This window comes from Electrophorus electricus, chromosome 17 (assembly GCF_013358815.1).
Source record: "Electrophorus electricus isolate fEleEle1 chromosome 17, fEleEle1.pri, whole genome shotgun sequence".
In the NCBI taxonomy this organism is placed as follows: domain Eukaryota; kingdom Metazoa; phylum Chordata; class Actinopteri; order Gymnotiformes; family Gymnotidae; genus Electrophorus; species Electrophorus electricus.
The window spans coordinates 11104843-11127342 of record NC_049551.1 but is presented as its reverse complement, the minus strand read 5'-3'; the positions used below and the strand labels follow the sequence as shown (position 1 = coordinate 11127342).

At 48.2% G+C, this 22500-nt stretch overlaps 2 protein-coding genes across 3 annotated transcripts in view; both read left to right on the top strand.

Annotated features, from left to right (window-relative positions):
- exd3 (exonuclease 3'-5' domain containing 3) overlaps positions 1–10557 on the top strand; it is a 35450-nt gene extending 24893 nt beyond the window's left edge. For both annotated transcript variants that reach the window (XM_035535436.1, XM_035535437.1), the window contains exons 19-20: positions 9090–9156; positions 9521–10557. In XM_035535436.1, the coding sequence (XP_035391329.1) occupies positions 9090–9156; positions 9521–9861 (408 nt within the window). In that variant the 3' untranslated portion in view covers positions 9862–10557. The remainder of the gene's footprint in view (positions 1–9089; positions 9157–9520) is intronic.
- A 4062-nt stretch (positions 10558–14619) lies between these two features.
- nrarpa (NOTCH regulated ankyrin repeat protein a) lies at positions 14620–18367 on the top strand. Its single transcript, XM_027007832.2, has 2 exons — positions 14620–15428; positions 16991–18367. Exon 1 carries the CDS (start codon positions 15071–15073, stop codon positions 15407–15409), a length of 339 nt encoding a protein of 112 aa, XP_026863633.1. The 5' UTR covers positions 14620–15070; the 3' UTR covers positions 15410–15428; positions 16991–18367.
- Positions 18368–22500: the final 4133 nt, after the last annotated feature.

The following is a 22500-nucleotide window of genomic DNA, read 5'->3' as shown; positions in this document are numbered from 1 at the left end:
TGACATCGGGGGTAGGAGATGTAATGTAGCCTCCAAGTTATCACAATATTTTAAGACTTTTTTTTTTCTTCCTGGTCATTTGTTTTGGCATATTCGGCACTTTAATAAATCATCCTCTCATGCAATAAGAACAGCAGCTGCAAGTAAGCACAGCAAGAGCCCAGTCATTTGGTGCAAATTATGGTGTTCATACCGTGTTCATAAGGTGTTTAACGTCTACAGTTCACACTGTTTAGTCCCTTTGTGCTGTTCGCTCCTCCAGTCTGAACAAACCTTAACAGCCCTGTGCGGCATCTTTATTTTAGTAGAATGGAAGATTGAGTCAGCTTATGCATTTAAAATACGAGTCACATAAAGCGAACACTAAGCTGGCCTGCTTTCCTGCAATAATGGAAAGTAACAGAAAACATTTTGGAACAGTCCTTCTCAGCAAACCACTCTGAGCTCCCCTATCATAACAAACACTGCAGCAAACCCTCTGGGAAGTAGTTAGCAGCTATTGGGCCATTTGCAAGGTAACTGCCATGAGCTTGCTGCAGTCATTAGTGGCTGTCTGTGTTTTAGGATCTCTCACTACTCCTGTATCGTTCTCTGTTTCTCCTTCTCTCTTCCTCCAGCTGAAGTGAAAGTGTGTTTGGATTGGCGCGTTTATGAGGCAAGTTCTTGCAAGGAGCGTGTGGGTTCATGATAGCAGTGTGAGGTGTGTGCCTGAGCATGTGTCATGAGTCTCTGTACTCTGAGAGGTACAGGGTGCATAGTCACATACTTCTCCTACAGCAAATCCCTGTGCTTCTCTCCCTCTCTCTCTCTCTCTCTCTCTCTCTCTCTCTCTCTCTCTCTCTCTCTCTCTCTCTCTCTCTCTCCCTTCCAAAGGCATGATAATATGGCAGCCCAACACCACTGTATCCAGCACTTTACAACTCCCTGGAGCTGTGTATAAATACATTATATGCATTAATTATTACACGTGGAAAATTCTGTTCATCTCAACAACTCTGTTCGTACTTTTTGGTAGCGGTGGAATTCTGCATGTTTGTGCTTTACTTCCCAGTACCAAACTTTGAAAAATTGTATTAGGTATATATTTCTGTTTGTGGTGGGTTCGGGTGATTTTGTTTGGTTTTTGTAGTGTGTGTGGGTTTTTGTGGTGTGTTTGGATGTGTGAGTACTTGGTTTTTGTGGGTTGGGGTCTGGAGTGTCGCTGCCCACAGGGAGTAGGGTCTGGAGTGTCGCTGCCCACAGGGAGTAGGGTCTGGAGTGTCGCTACCCACAGGGAGTAGGGTCTGGAGTGTCGCTGCCCACAGGGAGTAGGGTCTGGAGTGTCGCTACCCACAGGGAGTAGGGTCTGGAGTGTCGCTACCCACAGGGAGTAGGGTCTGGAGTGTCGCTGCCCACAGGGAGTAGGGTCTGGAGTGTCGCTGCCCACAGGGAGTAGGGTCTGGAGTGTCGCTGCCCACAGGGAGTAGGGTCTGGAGTGTCGCTGCCCACAGGGAGTAGGGTCTGGAGTGTCGCTGCCCACAGGGAGTAGGGTCTGGAGTGTCGCTGCCCACAGGGAGTAGGGTCTGGAGTGTCGCTGCCCACAGGGAGTAGGGTCTGGAGTGTCGCTGCCCACAGGGAGTAGGGTCTGGAGTGTCGCTGCCCACAGGGAGTAGGGTCTGGAGTGTCGCTGCCCACAGGGAGTAGGGTCTGGAGTGTCGCTGCCCACAGGGAGTAGGGTCTGGAGTGTCGCTGCCCACAGGGAGTAGGGTCAGGTCTGCACGGTTCCACTCGGAGCACCATGCAGCTGCCACTGAGGGGCTCAAAACCAGGCCATTGTGTAGCTGTGCCCAGTGTGTCTGTCTGAGAACTTTAAAAACAGGCCAGTGTGTAGCTGTGTTCAGTGTGGGGGTGACTGAGAACCAAACCCATGAACTCCAAGTGCTTGGATATGTTTTTGTCTGTGTGTGTGTGTCTGTGTGTGTTTCGTCGGGAGAACATCGATCCCCTGTGTTTGTTAGAGGAGGAGAATTGGGTCTGAGAGATGTATTTTGCTCGCACATGTTCACAAATACATTCATGCGTGTGTGCATGCATGTGTGCTTGTGTCTTGGTATGCATGCTCTTGTGTGTATCTTTGTATGCATGCTCGTGTGTGTGTGTGTGTGTGTGTGTGTGTGTGTGTGTCTTTGTATGCATGCTCTTGTGTGTGTGTGTGTGTGTGTGTGTGTGTGTCTTTGTATGCATGCTTTTGTGTGTGTGTCTTTGCAAGACAGAATCAATCTGTGTTGTGTGTATGTTCTCTTGTGCTTCAAATGTGCATGTTAGGGGCATATTACACCAATCAGATTACAGTAAAGATCAGCACAAATCATTGTGAATTTTGTGTGTATGTGTGAGAGCATTGGTTTGGGGAGCGGTTACGGGGTTAAGGAGGTGGTCAGCAGGGGCAGGCTTGTCTAATGCCACTCTGGTTGTGGCTGATGTTATCAGTGGTGAGGAGTGAGTCTGACCCAGCGCCAGGGAAGGGGCAAGTGCCCCCCCCCCCCCCCCCCCCCACTCCCTGCGGGACAGCCGAGGTGCGCACGCTCCAGGGTCAGCCTCTCTAGCCTGGGAAAGGCCTGGGATCAGGGGAGCCTGGCCTATTGAAATGCACAGGATAAAACTGGAATGGAAAATTAGGAAAGATGCACTCTATTTCCTCCTCTCTCTCTCTCTCTCTCTCTCTCTCTCTCTCTCTCTCTCCCTCTCCGTGTCTCTCGCCCTCTCTTCCGGATGGAGAAGTCGAGTTTCTCACAGGAACCGCACGACTGCACTTGTGGTGCTTACGCATGTGGACGAGGGAGAGGAGGACGACAAAGGTCAGCCACACAGCTTTCTCCTCCGTACTGGACACGGGAGCAAGGGCACGGCGCACAGGCGTAGGGTGCAGGGCGCGCGCACCAGGGCGTTGGGCCAGCCCCGCAGCTGCTGGCGAGCTTTCTTTACTGGCGAGGGCAGAGCAGTTCACTGCGCTGATCAGATCTAATCAGAGGCTTGCTGATCAATCACTCTGATGTCCTCCTGGCCCAAGCAGTAAGCACGTCCCACGTCACCCTTACCTGGGCCACCACCGCCTGTCCAGGCCTCTGTTAAGACCCCCCCCCCCCCGGGCCCGGAGACAGGAGACGGCCCTGCGTCCTTCCATCTCTGTTCCTGCCCCGCCAACCCGTCCCCGTTCTTTCCTGGGTCTATTTTGGTGAGGCGAGCCAAGCCGGACGGTTCCCACACAGTGGTTCCCATGGTTATCGCCGCGGAGATAGCGTCAGGGATGGTGGCGTTAGATGGTGGGCTGGGGGTGGGGGGGAGGAGCAGTTTGGAGCAGTTTGATGAGGGGCAAGTGAGACGGCTCTGTGCTGGGAGATAGGGATATCAGTGGAGACAAAGGGGGCCAAGAATAGAGGGAAAGAGTGAAAGGGAGGAGAGAGGAAAGAAGGAGAGAAAGAGTGAAAAATGCAAGTGAAAAAATCTACACATATATTAAGAAATGCACACACACACGTGCGCATATATATATATATATATATATATATATATATATATATATATATATATATATATATGGTGTGTGTGTGTGTGTAGTAGTAAGAGAGCGAGATGTTTGTTCATATGCTGTTTATATGCGGTATATAAGGGATATTATGTAAATGACTGGAGATTAGGTCATATGGTCAGTGGTGTTGTGGATGGAGCAGTCGTATCTATAAGGGAAGAGAGCGAGAGTGAAGGATCTGCTGGTGGGGGCACCGAGTGAGGAGTGGATTCGGTTCCCACACTCATAATGACTGTGTCACAGGAGTCTGAAAGAACACTGCCTGGGCAATTCACTGGGGCCAGGGCGAGACGGCGGGAGGGAGGGAGAGCCTCGTGCACGGGAACGGGGGTTGTTATCGGTGGGCTCTGTGACACGGGAGCTCTCTCAGGCCGAGCCATTCTTTAGACTTCACCTCGCTGCGTTCACACCAGAGGTGAAACCTCCCCTCCCAAACACGCGCGCGCGCGCGCACACCACCCCATACGCTCCCGCTACTGTCTTTTTGTTCGTATCCTGTTTCCTCTTACCCTTTTTTGGTCCTTCTTTCACTCTTTTTTTTCTTTCTTTCTTTTTTTTTGGTGCTCTTCCTGCGGTCCTCTCGTTGCCATGGACGCCGTGATTGCGAGAGCTTTGATGTCGCTGCTTCTCTTCTCGACTCATCTCAGACACCATTAGCACTTAACCCCATGACCCCTCACCCGTCATTTCCTCTTTATCTTCCCTGCTTGGTCTGTGTATGTCTCTCTGTCTATATGTGATTTTTCTGTGTGGATAAACGTCTTGGCATTCAATCACACACTCGTTACTGCCCAAAATCTGCCATTGGTTCTGCTGTGCTCGGTGTGTGGGTGGCGCAGAGTTCTGCTGTGCTCGGTGTGTGGGTGGCGCAGAGTTCTGCTGTGCTCGGTGTGTGGGTGGCGCAGAGTTCTGCTGTGCTCGGTGTGTGGGTGGCGCAGAGTTCTGCTGTGCTCGGTGTGTGGGTGGCGCAGAGTTCTGCTGTGCTCGGTGTGTGGGTGGCGCAGAGTTCTGCTGTGCTCGGTGTGTGGGTGGCGCAGAGTTCTGCTGTGCTCGGTGTGTGGGTGGCGCAGAGTTCTGCTGTGCTCGGTGTGTGGGTGGCGCAGAGTTCTGCTGTGCTCGGTGTGTGGGTGGCGCAGAGTTCTGCTGTGCTCGGTGTGTGGGTGGCGCAGAGTTCTGCTGTGCTCGGTGTGGGTGGCGCAGAGTTCTGCTGTGTTCGGTGTGTGGGTGGCGCAGAGTTCTGCTGCGCTCGGTGTGTGGGTGACGCACAGTTCTGCTGCGCTCGGTGTGTGGGTGACGCACAGTTCTGCTGCGCTCGGTCTGTGGGTGACGCAGAGTTCTGCTGCGCTCGGTCTGTGGGTGACGCACAGTTCTGCTGCGCTCGGTGTGTGGGTGGCGCAGAGTTCTGCTGCGCTCGGTGTGTGGGTGGCGCAGAGTTCTGCTGCGCTCGGTGTGTGGGTGACGCACAGTTCTGCTGCGCTCGGTGTGTGGGTGACGCACAGTTCTGCTGCGCTCGGTGTGTGGGTGGCGCACAGTTCTGCTGCGCTCGGTGTGTGGGTGGCGCACAGTTCTGCTGCGCTCGGTGTGTGGGTGGCGCACAGTTCTGCTGCGCTCGGGGTGTGGGTGGCGCACAGTTCTGCTACGCTCGGGGTGTGGGTGGCGCACAGTTCTGCTACGCTCGGGGTGTGGGTGGCGCACAGTTCTGCTACGCTCGGGGTGTGGGTGGCGCACAGTTCTGCTGCGCTCGGCGTCTTGGCTGGAGCCTCTATCCTGCGGTGCAGGTGTTGCCGATGTTCTACTCTTTTCTCAGGCCTGAACTTGGCTTCCCTCTGTCAATATTTACAGTTAGGAATGAATCATTAAGCATTCCGACAGCATTCTCCAGATGCTCCGTGGCTGTGTGTGTTCAGGAGAGGAGTGACAAATCAAAAAGGGTCACAGTGAGAGGAAGGTATGCGGCAGTGCGGCCTCACGGTGGAATCTGGTAGCGCTCCCATGACAAGACACTGGGAAAAAGGACAGGATGATTGTCACGGTTAATTGGGCGTGACGGAACAGCTACACACAACAAGACAACCTACACACACACACACACACACACACACACACACACACACAGAGTCTCTCTTTCATTCTCTGTCGTGCTGTCCCGTGGTATTCCCGCAGTATTCCCATGGCTCCTCTAGCCAGCTGAGGGGTGCCCTGTACCCCCCTGAGCTTGGCCGTGATACGGGAAACATCAGAGCTGCCCTCCGCTCAGCCTATTTAACCCCAAACCAGCCAGTAACTTCTGCTCCCTGAGCACCAGGCTCGTCATCCTCAGCGCTGTAGCTAGCGGCTTCCTACACACACATCTGGAGCTCATTAGCATGACACCTGACACACACCACACACACACACACACACACACACCCCGGATACATACACGGCACGCACGGCATACACGCAATGCATGCACGCAGACTCCCTTGCACAGGCGCTAATGACTGGGGCCTTCATTGTGTTTGCCCTTCTGCTGCTTGCTGCTTCAGTCTTGTGAGAGAGGGAGGGAGGGAGAGAGGGAGGGAGAGAGGGAGGGAGGGAGGGAGGGAGAGAGAGGGAGGGAGGGAGGGAAAGAAGGGGGGGGGGGGTGAAAGGGTGAGCGAGAGCTCCCTTCTCTGGGCTGCCAGTAGTGAGTCTGTTGTCCCAGGCTTCAGGCTGCTCTGACGACCTTCCCTGAGGGGCCTGGTGTCAGTAGTGGAGGCTGGAAAAGCTCGCTGCTTGGGGCCCGGGGCCCAGCCACCGGCCCACACAAAGAACCCCCTCTCTGGCTGTGGTGGCCCTGCCGCTGCCCTGGGGCCCCGGCACACACCAGCCCCCTTCAGCAGCGCTGCCAGCAGACTCCTGCCTTCGATCCACCCAGCGCGCCGCGCCTGACCGGCACCGTTCCTCTGTACAGCTGACCAGACCAGACCAGGCCAGGGTAGGTCTGTGGTGTGGCCAGGCCAGGGTAGGTCTGTGGCCAGGCCAGACCAGGCCAGGGTAGGTCTGTGGCCAGGCCAGGCCAGGCCTGGGTAGGTCTGTGGCCAAGCCAGGCCAGGCCTGGGTAGGTCTGTGGCCAGGCCAGGGCAGGGTAGGTCTGCTGACTTCTAGATGGGTGACAGATATACTCACACTCTCTCTCGCTCTCTCTCTCACACACACAGACACAAACACTATTATCACTAACAGGGCTGTTAATGAAAACCACCTCGAGGCACTGGCAAGGCAGAGGGGAGGTCAACTCTGACCACTTTACTGCACGTAAATGAGTGCTCTGATTACACCCTGGCAAACAGTTGCTGGCAACTTTCTGCTTTCTAATGAGAATTTGCGCTTTTCCGCTAATAGGACTCTGTCATTTGCTTGGTGAAAGACCTCTTTTATAGCTCACTGTGCTTTCGTGCCAGAAATAAATTTCGTGCTTTATGTAAATTTTGGACAAACATGGATTAGGTTTTATAGTCATTGCTTGTCCATTTCTGCTCTGGAGCAAATGTAGAGGCTTAGCAGAGCAAGAAAACGCATTCTCTCTCTCTCTCTGTCTCTCTGTCTCTCTCTCTCTCTCTCTCTCTCTCTCTCTCTGTATTCCCACGCAAGTCGCTTACCTGCTTCTGCCTACGTTTGAATCAAAGCGCTCTCTCGCCATTGGGCAGCTGCCTGGTCACGTGACCCAGCCTCGGCGCAGTGTTGTCTCTGTGTGTAGACCAGGATTTTCCCATGGGAGCGGCAGAGAGAGAGAGAAAGAGAGAGAGAGAGAGGGCCAACGTCTGCATGTGAGTCAGAACGCCTGGTTTCCCTCGGTGCACCTCCCCCATCCCACCAGGCTCTCTCTCTATCTCACGCTGTCTCTCTCTTTCCTCAGAAAAGGCTCTGTTGACTGAGCTCTCATGTCTCAGTGTGGTGGTAAGGTCCGGAAGGCAACTGTGGCGATGTTTGAGAGTGTGTCCGAGACAGGGTTTAGTCCTGAGAGTCTAGTGACTGTCAGGTCTTTTGAAAAAACATTAGAACACATCATCTCTGAGATGACTAACCTTTTTTTTTATTTTTTATTTTTTTTTTTTTACTTTTTTACTGTCTGCCTCCTATTTAGATAATATTCAGTTTAGTTTTTATGTAATTTCTGAGTTGGTTCTTTTTTCAAGGTTCAATTTTACAAGGAGATCAATTTGGAGTGTGAGGGCAGGACCAGTCTAGCACTGCACCTCTGAGCCCTGGGTCAGACACTTCTATCATGCCATGACCCTCTGCCTGGCTCGTGGGGGGGGGGGGTCTAGCTTGCGTGCGTGGTTCTCAAGACAAACACATAAAGGGTGGAAGAAACGACAGTTCTGGGATAAGCTCTCTGAGTTGCCTGAGCAGGTTTTGACTTGCTCTGGCATGGGAAACTCAGGAGTTGGGTAAATAGTTGCCGGTATTTTCACTGCACTGCCACCGCTCTGTCTGTGTGTGTGTCTGTGTTTGAGTGTCTGTGTGTGTGTGTGTGTGTGTGTGTGAGGGAGAGAGAGAGAGATGGAGAGAGTTTGAGTGAGTGAGCATTTGAGGTGGAATTGTGAGAGCGTGAGAATGAGCACCAAGAGGTTGCAAAGGGCACCTGTGTGACACACACATACACACACACACACACACACACACACACACACACAAACACACACACACACGTGCCTGGATCTTTTCATGCCACCTTAAAGGACACCTGTATCAGTCTCATACACACACACACACACACACACACACACACACACACACGTGTTCCTGGAACCTTTCCTGCCACCTTAAAGGACACCTGTGTCAGTCTCTCACACACACACACACACACACACACGTGCCTGGAACTTTTCATGCCACCTTAAGGCACACCTCTCTCTCTCTCTGCTCTCTGTCTGTATTATATTCCAGGTGACTGAAATATAAATAGCAGCTCTGATGTCTCAACAGTGAACAGCATATTCAGAGTGACTGTGTGTGTGTGTGGCGGGGGGGGCATCAGACGTGTCAACGAGGCTTTTAGGAGTCGAGTGTTGTTTGGAGGGGCAGGGGTCCCTCTCCCACTGGGGCCTGCCATCGTGAAGAGAACAACGCAGACGACACAAAAGCCACACAGGGGTGTGAACTTCACACAGACCACACTCATGCCTGCCCTTGCACCCATGTGTGTGTGTGTGTGTGTGTGTGTGTGTGTGTGTGTGTGTGTGTGTGTGCGCGTGCGCACGCTTTACAGCACCATGAATGTGTGATCTGACTCAGGTTCACAGATTGAGCCTCCCAAGTCTTCCGTTCGGCTGCTCTGTACGAACTCCAGCACTAGTGAATGTTAGTTATTAGGTGGGTTTGTGTTGGTTTCCACGCTGCTTAGATAGCACTCCATCTGTCAAACATGTGCCTCGTTAGACTCGGGCTGTTTCAAATGTACCACCGCTGAAGTGTAAAGCGACCATGTCTTTTCCTGCAGCACACTGTGACCTTTTCCTTATCCTTATGGCTGTTTGTTTGTTGTTATGTTTAGGCATGCAATAATGCTGAATACTTGAAGGTGACTCGGGAAGACATGACTCAGATGATGAGTGAGAGAGGTCAGTTAACCAGACACGGGCTTCATGCTAATGACCCCGGAAACACTTCTGTTATGATCTGGCTGTTCATCTGGTCAACCGCGATTGTACTTCCTCTTCTTTAAACAGTTTTCTGTGTTTGCAAAAGCATTTCCCTCTCACTGGCTCCTCCCTTACTCACTCTTGCTTTCTCTCATTCTTTCTCTCTGTCTTTCCCTCACTCTCCCTCTTTCTCCCTCTCTGTCACTAGCATTTTACTGCCTCGCCGAATCGAAACATTAGAACACGACCTTCAACACTTCCTTATGCAGAGCAGCTAAACACTTGTTTCCACCCCTCTGCTCATTTGAGACTTTTAAATACAGTACGCTGTCTCTGCATACAGGTCTGCTACAGCAAACGGCCCCCAAGCAGGACAACTGGGACCTGCAGTGTGACACTCAGGTGACCCCCAACAGGTGGAGGCCCTCGGAGGGCCCGGAGTTCCGCCCTCGCTGCCGCTGGGCCCCGCCCTCTGCTCTGGACCCCCGCACCTGGACGATCCGTGGAGAGGTCCCGGTGCAGTTGGAGACTGTCCCCCCAGGCCTGCTCCCTCGTATCCCAGAGTACTTTATCTGCACAGGCTGTGGGAAGGTGTTCTGGGAGGGGACCCATTTTGACCGGGTGCTGTCCCAGTTCCAGGACGTGCTGCACGTGTCAAACGGGGACCCGTCTGGTCTGCCTTGAGCTTTCGGGGTTGGGCGTGGGGGAGGCTAAAGGGGTCTCCGTGTCCACACAGTCTGGCTCTTTTTTAAGCACATTTTGAATCATTCTCTCCTTACCAGTTCCGAAATAAACACACAGTTGTTGTTAGTTCGTGTGGGGCAGAAGAGACACACTAAACAATTTACATGTGGCGTGGTCTTGTGAGCATCCAGTAGCTCTCATACCTTTTTATTTTAGGAAATTATTTCTCGAATTTTTTTAAATCATTTGTTGCACCACATTTTACCTACTCCTTGTGCAAATAAATGATCAGCCAGTTAAGTCAGTGAAGATCCATTTCCCTGTCATTGTGCTGACCTGGTTCCCTGCGGTGTCGATGCTGGGTCTGTCCAGAGCAGAACTGGGACATCAGAACTTTTACGAGTGATGGAGAATGAAACCACACCAGAATGGAGTAACTAAATATGGTGTAGTCATCAAATGCCTTTTTTCTTTTTTTCTTTTTTTTACAAAATGTAATCAAGAAATATACACTGCCAAGCAAGTTTGGTGATGGCTAACTTTCAAGAAGTTTTTTAAAAGTGAGCCTGTTTTATTGTGTCTGTTTGCAGTGTCTTTATCTAACCAGATTTAATTTGTGGAACGCTATTACCCTTATATGTATAAATATCTGTGACAATATTTTAACAAAAACAATTAAAGTACATGTTCATCCAACCTGCTGTTCACGTCATCGTCAACAGACAGTTGCTTTTTACAGACATTCCTTAGATGGTCAAAGGATTTTAAGTGTGCTCTTTTATTTATAGTTGAAAAAGATAAATCATTATTTACCCCCAATTTGACTGCATTCCAATAAAGAGTAATGCAAAATATATCCCAAGTATTAATGAGTCACCTATTTTTAATATAAAAATTATTTTGGGGTCAAACCCAAACAGCTCTAGAGAGTAGCTGGCCCGGTCTCGGGGTAAGACACCAAAAAATCCACTTTTACTCTAATGGGTCCTGCTCTGCTCTCTCCTGCACAGGTTAGACCAGAACAGAATATTCCATTCATATCAGTTTACAGGGTAATTTATTGTAAGGTAGTTTATACAATAAAACGAAAAAATGTTCTCTGTACAGAAATTAGATATTTAATACAATCTATATTAATAAGTATTTTTAGACTATTTAGCTATTGATTTATCTCTTTATTCCACAGACTGAATTTGTGTAAGCAATAACTTCTTGTTGCACTGAAAGGGGCATTCAAAATCATCTGCTTCCCATGCAGATAACTCTGAACGTTGGTGGTGTAAACCTTATGTCATGTCAGCAAATCACATGTACTTCTTTTTTGACAGGACAGAAAAAGCAAAAATCTAAGTTTAATGTCGATTTGTGTTAACAATTACATAAAAGTTGTAAATGTCCAAAGGCAGTCCAGCTGAACTGAATCCAAACAGGCATTTGGCTTAAGTCTTGCCAGGGTGTTTTGCAAGCTTCAAAACAGGATGGGCTGCATAGATTCCTTCACACCGCGCGCGTGCGTTTGTGCGTGCGCGCGTTTGCGCGCGCGCGCCAGCAGAGCCTCCTGCATATGCTTTTCCATAAATCCGCGTGGACCGAACACAAATATCAATGTATTTACTGAAACTGTATCACAGGGACCACGTTTGCGTTTGCTTTAAATAATCTTGTGTTCCTGCGCCTGTCGACTTACAGCGGGAGCTACCTAGCCCGCGCTACACACTAGCCTGGCTTTTCTGCGGCGCTGTTATTCGATCCTCGTTCTTTCTTTGCTGGGAAGAAAAGCTCGCCTCTTTCCCACGCTCTCGCAACACGTGGTACCGGGACTGAATCGGGCTCCGCAGGCCCGCCCTGCTCTGATACGTCGCGTTAGCTCCGCCCACCCCCTCTTCGCGCCCGCCCCTTTCTCTCGTACTCGTCTAGTTCAGGCGCCAAAAGCCGTCGGGCATGCTGGTTTATCTTTAAAACGATTTCTCCGTTTGCCCGAGATCTGGAGAAATCTCTCCACAAAAAAAAATAATAATAAATAATAAATAAATAACACATCTAAACTAAATTTACGTTCTGCCAACTGCATTTTAGCAGCTTCTCCGTGTGATCGGTATATATTCTGTTGAGGTTTAACGCACTAAGTAGTTCATACATTTTTAATGAAGCAATGTTTCCAGTACAAATAACGGACACAACAGCTGTTCGATGAAGCTTATCCGCCTGTGCTGAATTTTTAATTTTCGGTGGTTGTTGACTGGCGTCCTCCACGCCTGCCGCGCGACCTCTCTTCGGTGTCTAGGGAATGCGACTCTGCGACTCAGCGCAATATAAGACTTCTAAGCGTATATAGACTGCATTTCTGTTGGTCCGTCCTACTGTAACATGTTGTACAAATTAATTCCCCATGAAGTGTACGGGCTGTTGTTTCTCGCCTTGGACAGTGCAAGTGTGCGACAAACACGAGTCTGGTCCCGTAGGCCTACCGGGTGGGCGTGGGGGGGGGGGGTGCCTCCGTAAGAGGGATAGCTTGCTGTAGACGTTGCTCCCTCCTATGGCCGCGCATACAGGGCTAGGCCTATCTGATTAGCGGACACAAGCTTTAACCCTTGCCTGGCAGGTCTAGATGGCTTCTGTGAGGCGCACGAACACTTCTCGCCAAGGCGCGCATTATCTCAGTTCAGAAGAGACTAAGAATATGATAGTATGGGCCAGAAAAACAGCCGCGGTGACAAGTCAAGTAGCTCACATGTGACATATATTTTGATGACATGTTCGAAGAGTGACAGCGTTGCCCATTCGTTAAATTCCCTAATTATAATCACTTATCCAATAATAGGCCTAGATTTAACGTGTGGCATATAACAAAGTCCCTCACGTGTCACAATGCAGTAAGACAAGGTTTATGTAAGATATGTTTAAAAACAATAAACCCTTACTAAAATGGTAAAATAAAACAATTCCCCATAAAGGTTTCTTTATAGACTAATTTTAACTGAATGTCTAGTTTTTGACCTAACTCTAGAAACCGCTCAATGAGAGCTCGCATTCTTTACTTTATCAGCAGGCACGCTTCTTGAACAAAATAATTTTAAAAAACTATAGGTGGTGACTTTCTCACAAGGTTTGTCTATCTTTGCAAAACGTACCATGTAGGCCTAACTAGAGAGAATGTGATTCTTGGATGGGATCTTTGTTCACACGTGCATCCAGTTTAAATTTTGAGCGAGATGGGATTTGCCCTTTGGTTAATAGCTGAACTTTTAGAACAAACGGTAGGCAGCGCAGCTTTTCTAGTTGAGGTTTTACAGCTCGAACAACCTAATGAAGCAGGAAGCAAAAGCCCGATTTTACTGTGGGAAACTCTCAGCGTGCGAAGGTAGATGCGGTTTTCAGTGTGATATTGGCTTGCTTTTATCCGAGCTTTGAAGACCGTGCGCAAAACGGAGCAAACGGCTCCGCAGCACGCGGCGTGTGTGGCTTTCCACGCCAAACTGCGGCGCGTGAGGAAAGGCGAGAGCTCAGCGCTGAATTGCAGCCGTCCGGTTCCCACGGTACAAGCACCGTGTGTGTCACGCGGACCGCGGTGCGCACCTCTTTTCGATTGCACAGGAAGTCGTGCAGGCTTTGTTGTTGAAGTTCCATTGCCTGTGACTGCTGGGAAGACTGCTGTTCTAGCAAGAAAGCTGTATTATCAAGTGAAACGAGTTTAGTTTTTTTTTTTTTTATGTCTACAAATAACGTTTGAAGTCATTACCGTTTCGTGTAACAGGTAGGAGACCGACGTAATGAAAAATTTTGAATACCTTCTCAGATTTGGTTCCACTAAACTGTGCGACTTTACATGAGTTGTCTAGAAGAAATACAACTCACAATGCATTTTGCAAAATGTGTTGCCCGTACTACTATATATCATTAATGACAAAGGTGGACGTGGAGCGAGATTTAACGTAGTGGCCAAATGTTCACCATTTCTGTTGGTCAAGGTACTGTAGGGGACCAAGCTTTGTGTGCAGAAATGAACAGACGGTCAAGGAAATTGGTCAAGGAAATTAAGGAGCTGAGTATTTGATAAACAACAACCACAAGCCTATTACAATACCTATTACGGAGTGTTAACGTATTGCCCTTGATTAGGTAACGGGATTCTTATTAGCCTGTCTGATGCATACATGCGATTAAACAAACATTATGCTTTGATCGTTTACCCCTTTATAATCCGGACAAGGCATGAAGACATTGAATATGACCTTACATGAACATGATGGTTCCAACACACTAACTATGTAAATCATAGTCACGCTTTTTCTTGGACGCGTAAAGTGTCTTTCGAGGGAAGAGGGAGCGCATTAGCGCTTAGGCGCTCGTTTATCGTGGGAATTTCTGGCCACGCCCCTGGCCACGCCTCTATATTCCGTTTCACGTTTAGGCCCTTCCCTAAGCCAAGCCTTCAGCCTATTAGCTGCGCACAGCCCCTCCTATTCGCCGACGCTTCATTCTGTGGCAGCTCATTGTTATGCAAAACAGTCAATCTAAAATATAGCCCCGGCGCGCGCAGCTCCGGGCAGAAATTCACAGGGACCGCTCGAGGGAGAGTCGTCGACGGGGCAAGTGGGAAGTTTCTTGAGTCACCACGACTCGTCCAAACTTACAGGCAAGTGGCAATTTTGTGTGAAGAGAATAAACCCTTCTTACAGAACGTTTAGCACCGTTTTACGTGGAAATGCAGATGCGTTCGGTGTTATTACGAAGAATCTTTTTCTCTCTCTTAGCAGTCACCCTTGCAAGGTAAAGCGGCTCCGAGCGTATTCGGGAGGGGAGGCCAGGAAGAAAAGGGTGACAGTGAGACGAGGACCCTTCCGAGTTTAACGGCCACTCAAAGTTCGGAGATACTGCTGCTGAAATACCTCCTCGAACGTGAAGTCGTTGCTTCTGCCATAACTGGTGCTGCTATTGAAAAGGAGCGGGAGACTACGTCTGATGTGGATCAACGAAACCCTCCTTAGGTATTTGGATTCAGCCATTAATTCAATTTGCACACCAAGTGTGTCGTTTATTTTCTGTCCTTTGTGGGATACATAGTCGTCGCATTTCTGTAGTCTCCTTCGAGCGCCCGAATGCATGTAGACTAGTTTGACCCCGCAGTGGTCTAAGCCCGCGCTACGTCCCGAGACTCAAACGGCGGTGGTCACAGCGCAGTAGGAGCAGCCCGAATCCCATCGGAACCATGAGCCAGGCGGATATATCAACCTGCTCCGCGCCTCAGAGAGTATTCCAAGAGGCGGTGAAGAAAGGCAACACTAAAGAACTCCATTCACTGCTACAGAACATGACAAACTGCGAATTCAACGTCAACTCTTTCGGGCCAGAGGGACAGACGGCGTTGCATCAGTCGGTCATAGACGGAAATCTAGAACTTGTTAAACTGCTGGTGAAGTTCGGTGCAGACATTCGACTGGCCAACAGGGAAGGTTGGAGTGCGCTACACATCGCGGCTTTTGGAGGACACCAAGACATTGTCTTATACCTCATCACCAAGGCCAAGTACTCCTCTGGCGCCAGGTGATGCGCCTTTCCCCTGCCAGGTAATCGCGGAAAGGCAGGATCTTCTTAAACCTGCGTTTCAGTGGTTTTTTTTTCATTGCTCCGCCAAATTAAGAGACGATGGCAAGTTCCCTTATACCTAAAACCAAACTGGGTGGGTGGGGGTGGGGGGATAGCCTTTAACTGACTCATAAGGAGTGATACATGGAGACGTGATCATTTTTGATATACATCATGAAAATGACATTATATATATATATATATATATATATATATATATATATATATATATATATATATATATATATATATATATATATATATCTGCGTTGGTACTAAAGCTTTTCCCCTGTGTGATTGTAAAACATCGGAGTGGGACTCTGGCCTTTGTGAATTAAAGGGGGCAGAAGCTTTTGCGTTCAGCAGAAGAAGTGCTCGTGCTATATCTGAAACGTGCTTTACAGGGGCAGTGAAGGCTTGATTTGTTCAGCTGTTCACTGTTCTGACCATTACAGAAATATATTGAGGGGAAAAAAGATGGCACTTGAAGCTGAATGCTGGAATATTTGAAAGGGAAAAAGTTAGCTCTAGAATGAAGGCCATCACTGATTTGGCGAAACACTGTTTTAAAGAACCTTAAATGTGTTTTTCAGCAATCAAATCATTCGGCGTGTTTCAAAAAGCGTCATTATAGCCAGTGCTTTTTCAAACTATGTAATCATAAATAACAACACCTGAGTTAATGTTGTTCAGTACTGTACGCGATAGCTTTACTGTGTTCTTTTATAAGTAGTCAGATGCGTCCGGCGTTCACCTAGCAGATTGCATAGCCTTGCACGAGCTGTCGGGCCAGCGCGAGCGTCGTGCACGGCTAATGTGTTACTAAAACCGCTGCTTTCGCTTTTTATCAAAAACGTCAGGAAAGTCGCATTTTGAATACACTTTATAATCTTCTCTCAGTATTTTTTTTTTCTTATTAACACCCTGGTCATCACTGTGAATGCAGGCTGGGTTTTTTTTATTTATGAAGGTACATTGAAATGATACATTTAAATTATGTTGTGGTTATTTTTAATAGACTAAAATCTATAGCCTAGGGTATACTAAGCTGCTTCCGATTCACAGTAGCCTACACGCCAAACGTCCCGTGTGGAGATTCCGCGAGCCATCGCGTTCTCTCTCGTGCATATTGCTCTCATTCCCACGCCTTTCCTTACTGTGCGTCTGCATCTGTGTCAGCTACCTCGACTTTAAAGTATTCCATACGTTTTTAGCCTACTGATTCGACTCTGCTCACAGTCTCCTTCCATTTCCGAACATTTCCACAAGGAGCCTTTAAAAAAATATTGGCAATCAAAACTTTAGGACGCCAGAGTGTAGGTTTTCGTAAACTATTTTTGTAATAAAATTGATATCGATCCACTGTCATCGTGATTCTCTCAGTCTTCACTCGGGACAGTTTCCAACAACCAAAATTAGATCTACTGTTTCATCAGAACGTGGTAATATATAATTTTCCTTTGCAAAGCATGGTAGACACGTTATAAATGTCTCAGCTGAACGCTTAATTGTGTGTTTCCATGTTTTGTTTCTTTTTATTTAGTAAAAAGTGGACTATCGCGTGACTATGAATGCAGGGAGTTTTGTTGCACAAAATATGCGGAGCCTTGTATGCCCCCTAGTGCCTGTCCGGGTAACTGCAGGAGCTGAGGCCTAAGAAGAGTTACTACTGAGCAGGACTATTAACGGTTTATTGATAAGACTGTTCTGTTGCATGACTGTTGCAGGGAAAAACAATCTTCAGATTTGTTAAAATAACCTGCTTTTGAGAGTCATGACACCCTGACGTTTGTTCCTATGCTGCTTTTATGTAAGTTTATTTTTGGTGGGTTTTTTTAGTTTTTTTTTTTTAAACAATAGCCAACAGTGAGTGAAAGAGGGCAAATATCAGTTCAGAGTAACATAAATGTTTATAAAAGTCTCCTGAATGCAGTGTGTGTGTGTGTGTGTGTGTGCGCGTATGCTTGAATGCCAGAGACAGAGAGACAGATTGTATGTGTATATGCATGTATGACAACAGATCATTCAAATCTGTGTGCGTAAAGGAAAGAGAAATGTTGCATGCACTCCACTGTTTAACTGGTTATCGTTTGTCTAGTCCTTGATAAGCCCTGGTTAGACTAAGAATTCTTTATACCTGGAGTTACAAAAGAGATGTTTTCCACCATCAGTTATAAACCTAATATGCATTGCATGTCTTAAACTTGATATTTTTACTCTTTAAAAACATTTTGCACTGATGACTGTTGTTAATTTGTTGGCTTCATGTCAACATTTTATTTTTTTCTAAATAGAAAAAAGGAACACAACAAAATATTATTGTATAAAAAACTCCAGGTTCTGTTGTCTGTTTTGTGTGTGTTACTTTGTATAACATTGTGTTTGCAAAGAGACCTCTATCTCTTGCTTGGGTGTGTGTGTGTGTGTGTGTGTGTGTGTGTGTGTGTGTGTGTGTGTGTGTGTGTGTGTGTGTGTGTGTGTGTGTGTAAAAATGTTGAAATCACAGGGCGCTTCTCTGAAGAGCTCTCCTTATGTTAAGAAAGGGGAATAATAAATTTGATGGTAAGAGCAGTGTAAGAAAAAAAAATTGCACACTGTATGGTTGTTTTTCTCCATTCTGTCATAACATTTATGGCGTGAGGGGTGAAGCAGCTTGCTAAGTGTAACAGAATGACTAGATTGCTGTTTCTTTTTTTCTTTTTGTGGACCAAGTTGTTTTGTCTTGTGCCTCCAGTGAACAGAGTTTTCAGTTTTGAGTGACATGAATGTTTTGTGCTGGTTTTAGCTTTTCTTTTCATTTGTGTGTTTGTTTTCTTTTTGAACGTTTGTAACACTGTGATTTGTGTGTGGTCAGATGACAGAGTGCTGTAATATGTTTTGTACATTTGTGTACAAGCCAGTAAAGAAATCATTAAACTTTCTCCAGTGAGTATTTGGTGATTAACTCTGTAAGTCCCCTACACTTTCCCTCTTTCTCTCTCTCTCTCCCTCTCTCTCTCTCTCTCTCCACTCCGTGCCAGCCAGACTCTGTCCGCATTCTGTCTCTCCTTTTGTCATTCATTTGGCCTTTCATATACTGCATAAAAGAGAGCAGGGAGTTGTGGGTAATTTGGTTTTAAAAACAGATACTCTTCCTTGTGTGTGTGTGTGTGTGGTTTTATGTTAACTGTGACATACCCTTCCTTGTGTGTGTGTGTGTGTGTGTGTGTGTGTGTGTGTGTGTGTGGTTTTATGTTAACTACTTCTTGTCTATTACCACATCGCTACAGGGCTTCTCAAGCACACATCCCTTACCTCCCGTCCCATTTCGCATACATGTTCTCGCTTTCTCGGCCGCCCGTTCCGCAACCTCCACGTTTCACGTGGACTCCTCTCTCCCTCATATGAGGGAGCCGTGCGGAGCTCTGGCTCATGTTCCGTAAACGCAAAGCATCACAGCCACGTGCTGGAACGCTGAGAGTCCCCCAGATGATCACTGAATCTTGTAGGTGAACAGTTAGGGACCAGCTGCTGCCGTGTGGAGCATGCACGAGCCGTCCTGCTCAGCGCTGTTGCGTACAGGGTGCATGAGCCATCCAGTGTGCCCGGTGCTGACGTGTAAGAACCTCAGCCACACTGATGTGGTCCGAAAAGCCCACAGTGTGAGATTGGCATTTGTGAGCTGCATTTGTGTTGTTGTACGCTGAGCAGTCTTGTGGTCAGGTGAGCATTTTAAAACAGTGTGTACCTTTTATATGCAGCCTTGTAGCCTCACACTTGCTGTGGCTGAACAGAAGACTGGGCAGGTATATGTAGCTCCCAGCATGCATCTGAGGCAAAACCACCTCCTCAGACTGCCCCCCCCCCCCCCCCGCCCCCGAGCTACAGCAGGATGTTATTGTTGAGTTGGAGTTCCATTGTCCGGCGGTTGGGTTGGCTGCCTTCCCAGAGTGCAACAGAGAGGCCCCTAATAGATCCTTCATGTGCCTCAGCCCTGACGTTCAGCGGAGCAGGAATTTGGAAATGATTTTAGCAGAGAAGTCTCTCTTCACCTCCCCCCGCATCAAAGAGAGTGAGACGGGGACATTTTTAAATTTGGACCAGTGTGAAAGAGATTCTTGTCAATGAATATTTCAGTGAATTTGGTGTAGAGAGAGAGAAAGAGACAGAGTGAGAGTGTGTGAGAGACAGTGTGTGTGAGAGAGAGAGAAACGACGGGAACGTCTGGTTTCTGGTCTCGGCGAGGCGGCCGTATGTGTTCACGCGGTCCAGTTTCCTCCTGTAAGCGGTTTGCTGCTGTGTGCTGATCTGCACGGGACTATGGGCACTGCAGGTGCGTGTGATGAAGAAGCAACCATTTCTGATAGAGTGCACAGAAGTGAGTGAACTTGACTGCAGCTTCAGTAAAAACACATACGCATGTACATGTGCGCGCGCACAGGCGTGCGCATGTGTTCTAACTGAAACTATGCACACACACAGGCGCGCACACGCATGCACACAGTTGCACCTCTGACATCCTGCTGATTTGACACTTTTTTCAGCCTGAGCATGCTAAACATCTCACATCAAAGAGAGAGAGAGAGAGATAGATCGATCGATAGATAGATAGACAGACAGACAGACAGACAGACAGACAGACAGACAGACAGATAGATAGATAGATAGATAGATAGGAGACAGGAGGCCAGTCTTGCCTTGCCCTTCTCTCCTGTCTTTCACTTCATTCTGCTCCATCACTCCATTCTGCCACTTCCCTCCCTCCATTCCTCTTCCTCTCCTCTTTTGTCCAACCCACTGTGGGCAAACAGCCACACCCACACCCACACACACACACACTCACATATACGCACATACACACACACACACTCTCTCTCTCCTTTCCATTCAGCTCCCGGACAGCCCCCTCCTTGCCTACCCCTCCCAAATGCACACACACGTTCACCCTCACACACCCCCCCCAACACATACCCACAAGCCTGTCTCAACCCCACACTAAGCAGCTCCTAATTACCCAATGATGGAATGAGAGGGAGGTGGAGCTAATTACCCAGTGATGGGGGGGAATGAGGGGGAGGCGGAGCTAATTACCCAGTGATGGAATGAGAGGGAGGCGGAGCTAATTACCCAGTGATGGGGGGGAATGAGGGGGAGGCGGAGCTAATTACCCAGTGATGGGGGAATGAGGGGGAGGCGGAGCTAATTACCCAGTGGTGGGGCAATGAGAGGGGGAGGCGATGGGTGGATTCTACTTCCTTATTTCCATATCATAAAAATGGCAGAACACAGAGGTGAGTGTTTACAAAAAGATTCCGGCTTCTATCACTCACACACACACACACACACACACACACACACACACACACACAGCTAGCTCAGGGTTGACTGTTGAGAGTAGGATTTCTCAAGCCACCTGGGTAAAATACCACAGTGTGTGTCTGTGTGTGATCAATCACATTGTGATACCCATGATCATGTAGTGGGGTGTTGTGGTGTATTGTGGTATGCTTTGGCGTGTTGTGGTGTGTTATGGTACATTGTGGTGCGTTGTGGTGCGTCATGGTGCGTCGTGGTATGTTGTGTGTTATGGTGTGTTGTGGTATGTTGTGGTGTGTTGTGGTGTGTTATGGTGCGTTGTGGTATGTTGTGTGGTGCGTTGTGGTGTGTTGTGTTGTGGTGTGTTATGATGCGTTGTAGTGTGTTAATGGTGGATTGTGGTATGTTGTGGTGCGTTGTGGTATATTGTGTTGTGGATTGTGGTATGTTGTGGTGTGTTATGGTGCACTGTGTTGGTGTTGCGTTGTTGTGCATTGTGGTGTGTTGTGTGTTATGGTGCATTGTGGCATGTGGTGGTGCATTGGGGTGGATTGTGGTATGTTTTGGTATGTTGCGGTGCGTTGTGGTATTGTGTTGTGTTGGATTGTGGTATGTTGTGGTGTGTTATGGTGTATTGTCTTATGTTGTGGTGTGTTATGATGCATTGTGGTATATTGTGGTATGTTGTGGTGCATTGTGATGGATTGTGGTATGCTGTGGTGCATTGTGGTGTGTCATGGTGACACATGCCTGACCAGCATCATGCCATCATGCCACACCATGAAAACCATCAGTATGCAGATTCTAGCCAACAACAGGACGTCTCAAATTTGTTTTCTAATAAAAAAGCCCCACCAGTGCAGTGTTGGAGAGTGATGGACTAATGCATACTGGAGTGATGGACTTATACATACTGGAGCATACTGAAGCATACTAGAGAGATGGACTCCTGCATACTGGAGCGATGGACTTATGCATACTGGAGCATACTGAAGCATACTGGAGCAATGGACTCCTGCATACTGGAGCATACTGGTGCATACTGGAGTACCGCTGGAGTGATGGATTCCTGCATACAGGAGCAAAGGACTCCTGCATACCGGAGAATACTGGCACATACTGGAGTGATGGACTCCTGCATACTGGAGCGAAGGACTCTTGCGTACTGGAGAACACTGGAGCGAAGGACTCCTGCGTACTGGTGCATACTGGAGTGATGGACTCCTGCGTACTGGTGCATACTGGAGTGATGGACTCCTGCGTACTGGAGCACTTAGTGGTCACAATAAAAAATGCTGCTGCCCTTGAGGAACTGGCCTGCGGTGATTTATGATTTCACCGTGTTCATTCCTATTTCATCGACTATACTGATTTACTGCAACTCTCTGTGTGATTATGGTAGGAGACATGAAGCAATGATTAATACACACACACACACACACAGAACAAGGAGTGTGGCTGGAGCCTGGAGGCAGGACACTTGTCTCTGGGTCAGATATGTATAAGTGTGCAGGATATGAAACACAGACTATTTGTGTTTCTGGTTTAATGATGAGTGTAACTGCACTGATTCATGTTTTGTCTCCCCCACTTGCTGCTTTTCTTTCATAGGTGATAAAATAACACCTAACATTTAAAATACATTTCAGAAGCCCTGCAAAAATGATTAGATCTTGGGCAGCGGTAGCTCAGTGGTTAAGGTACTTGACTAGTAATTGGAAGGTTGCTAGTTCTAGCCCCACCACTGCCAAGTTGCCA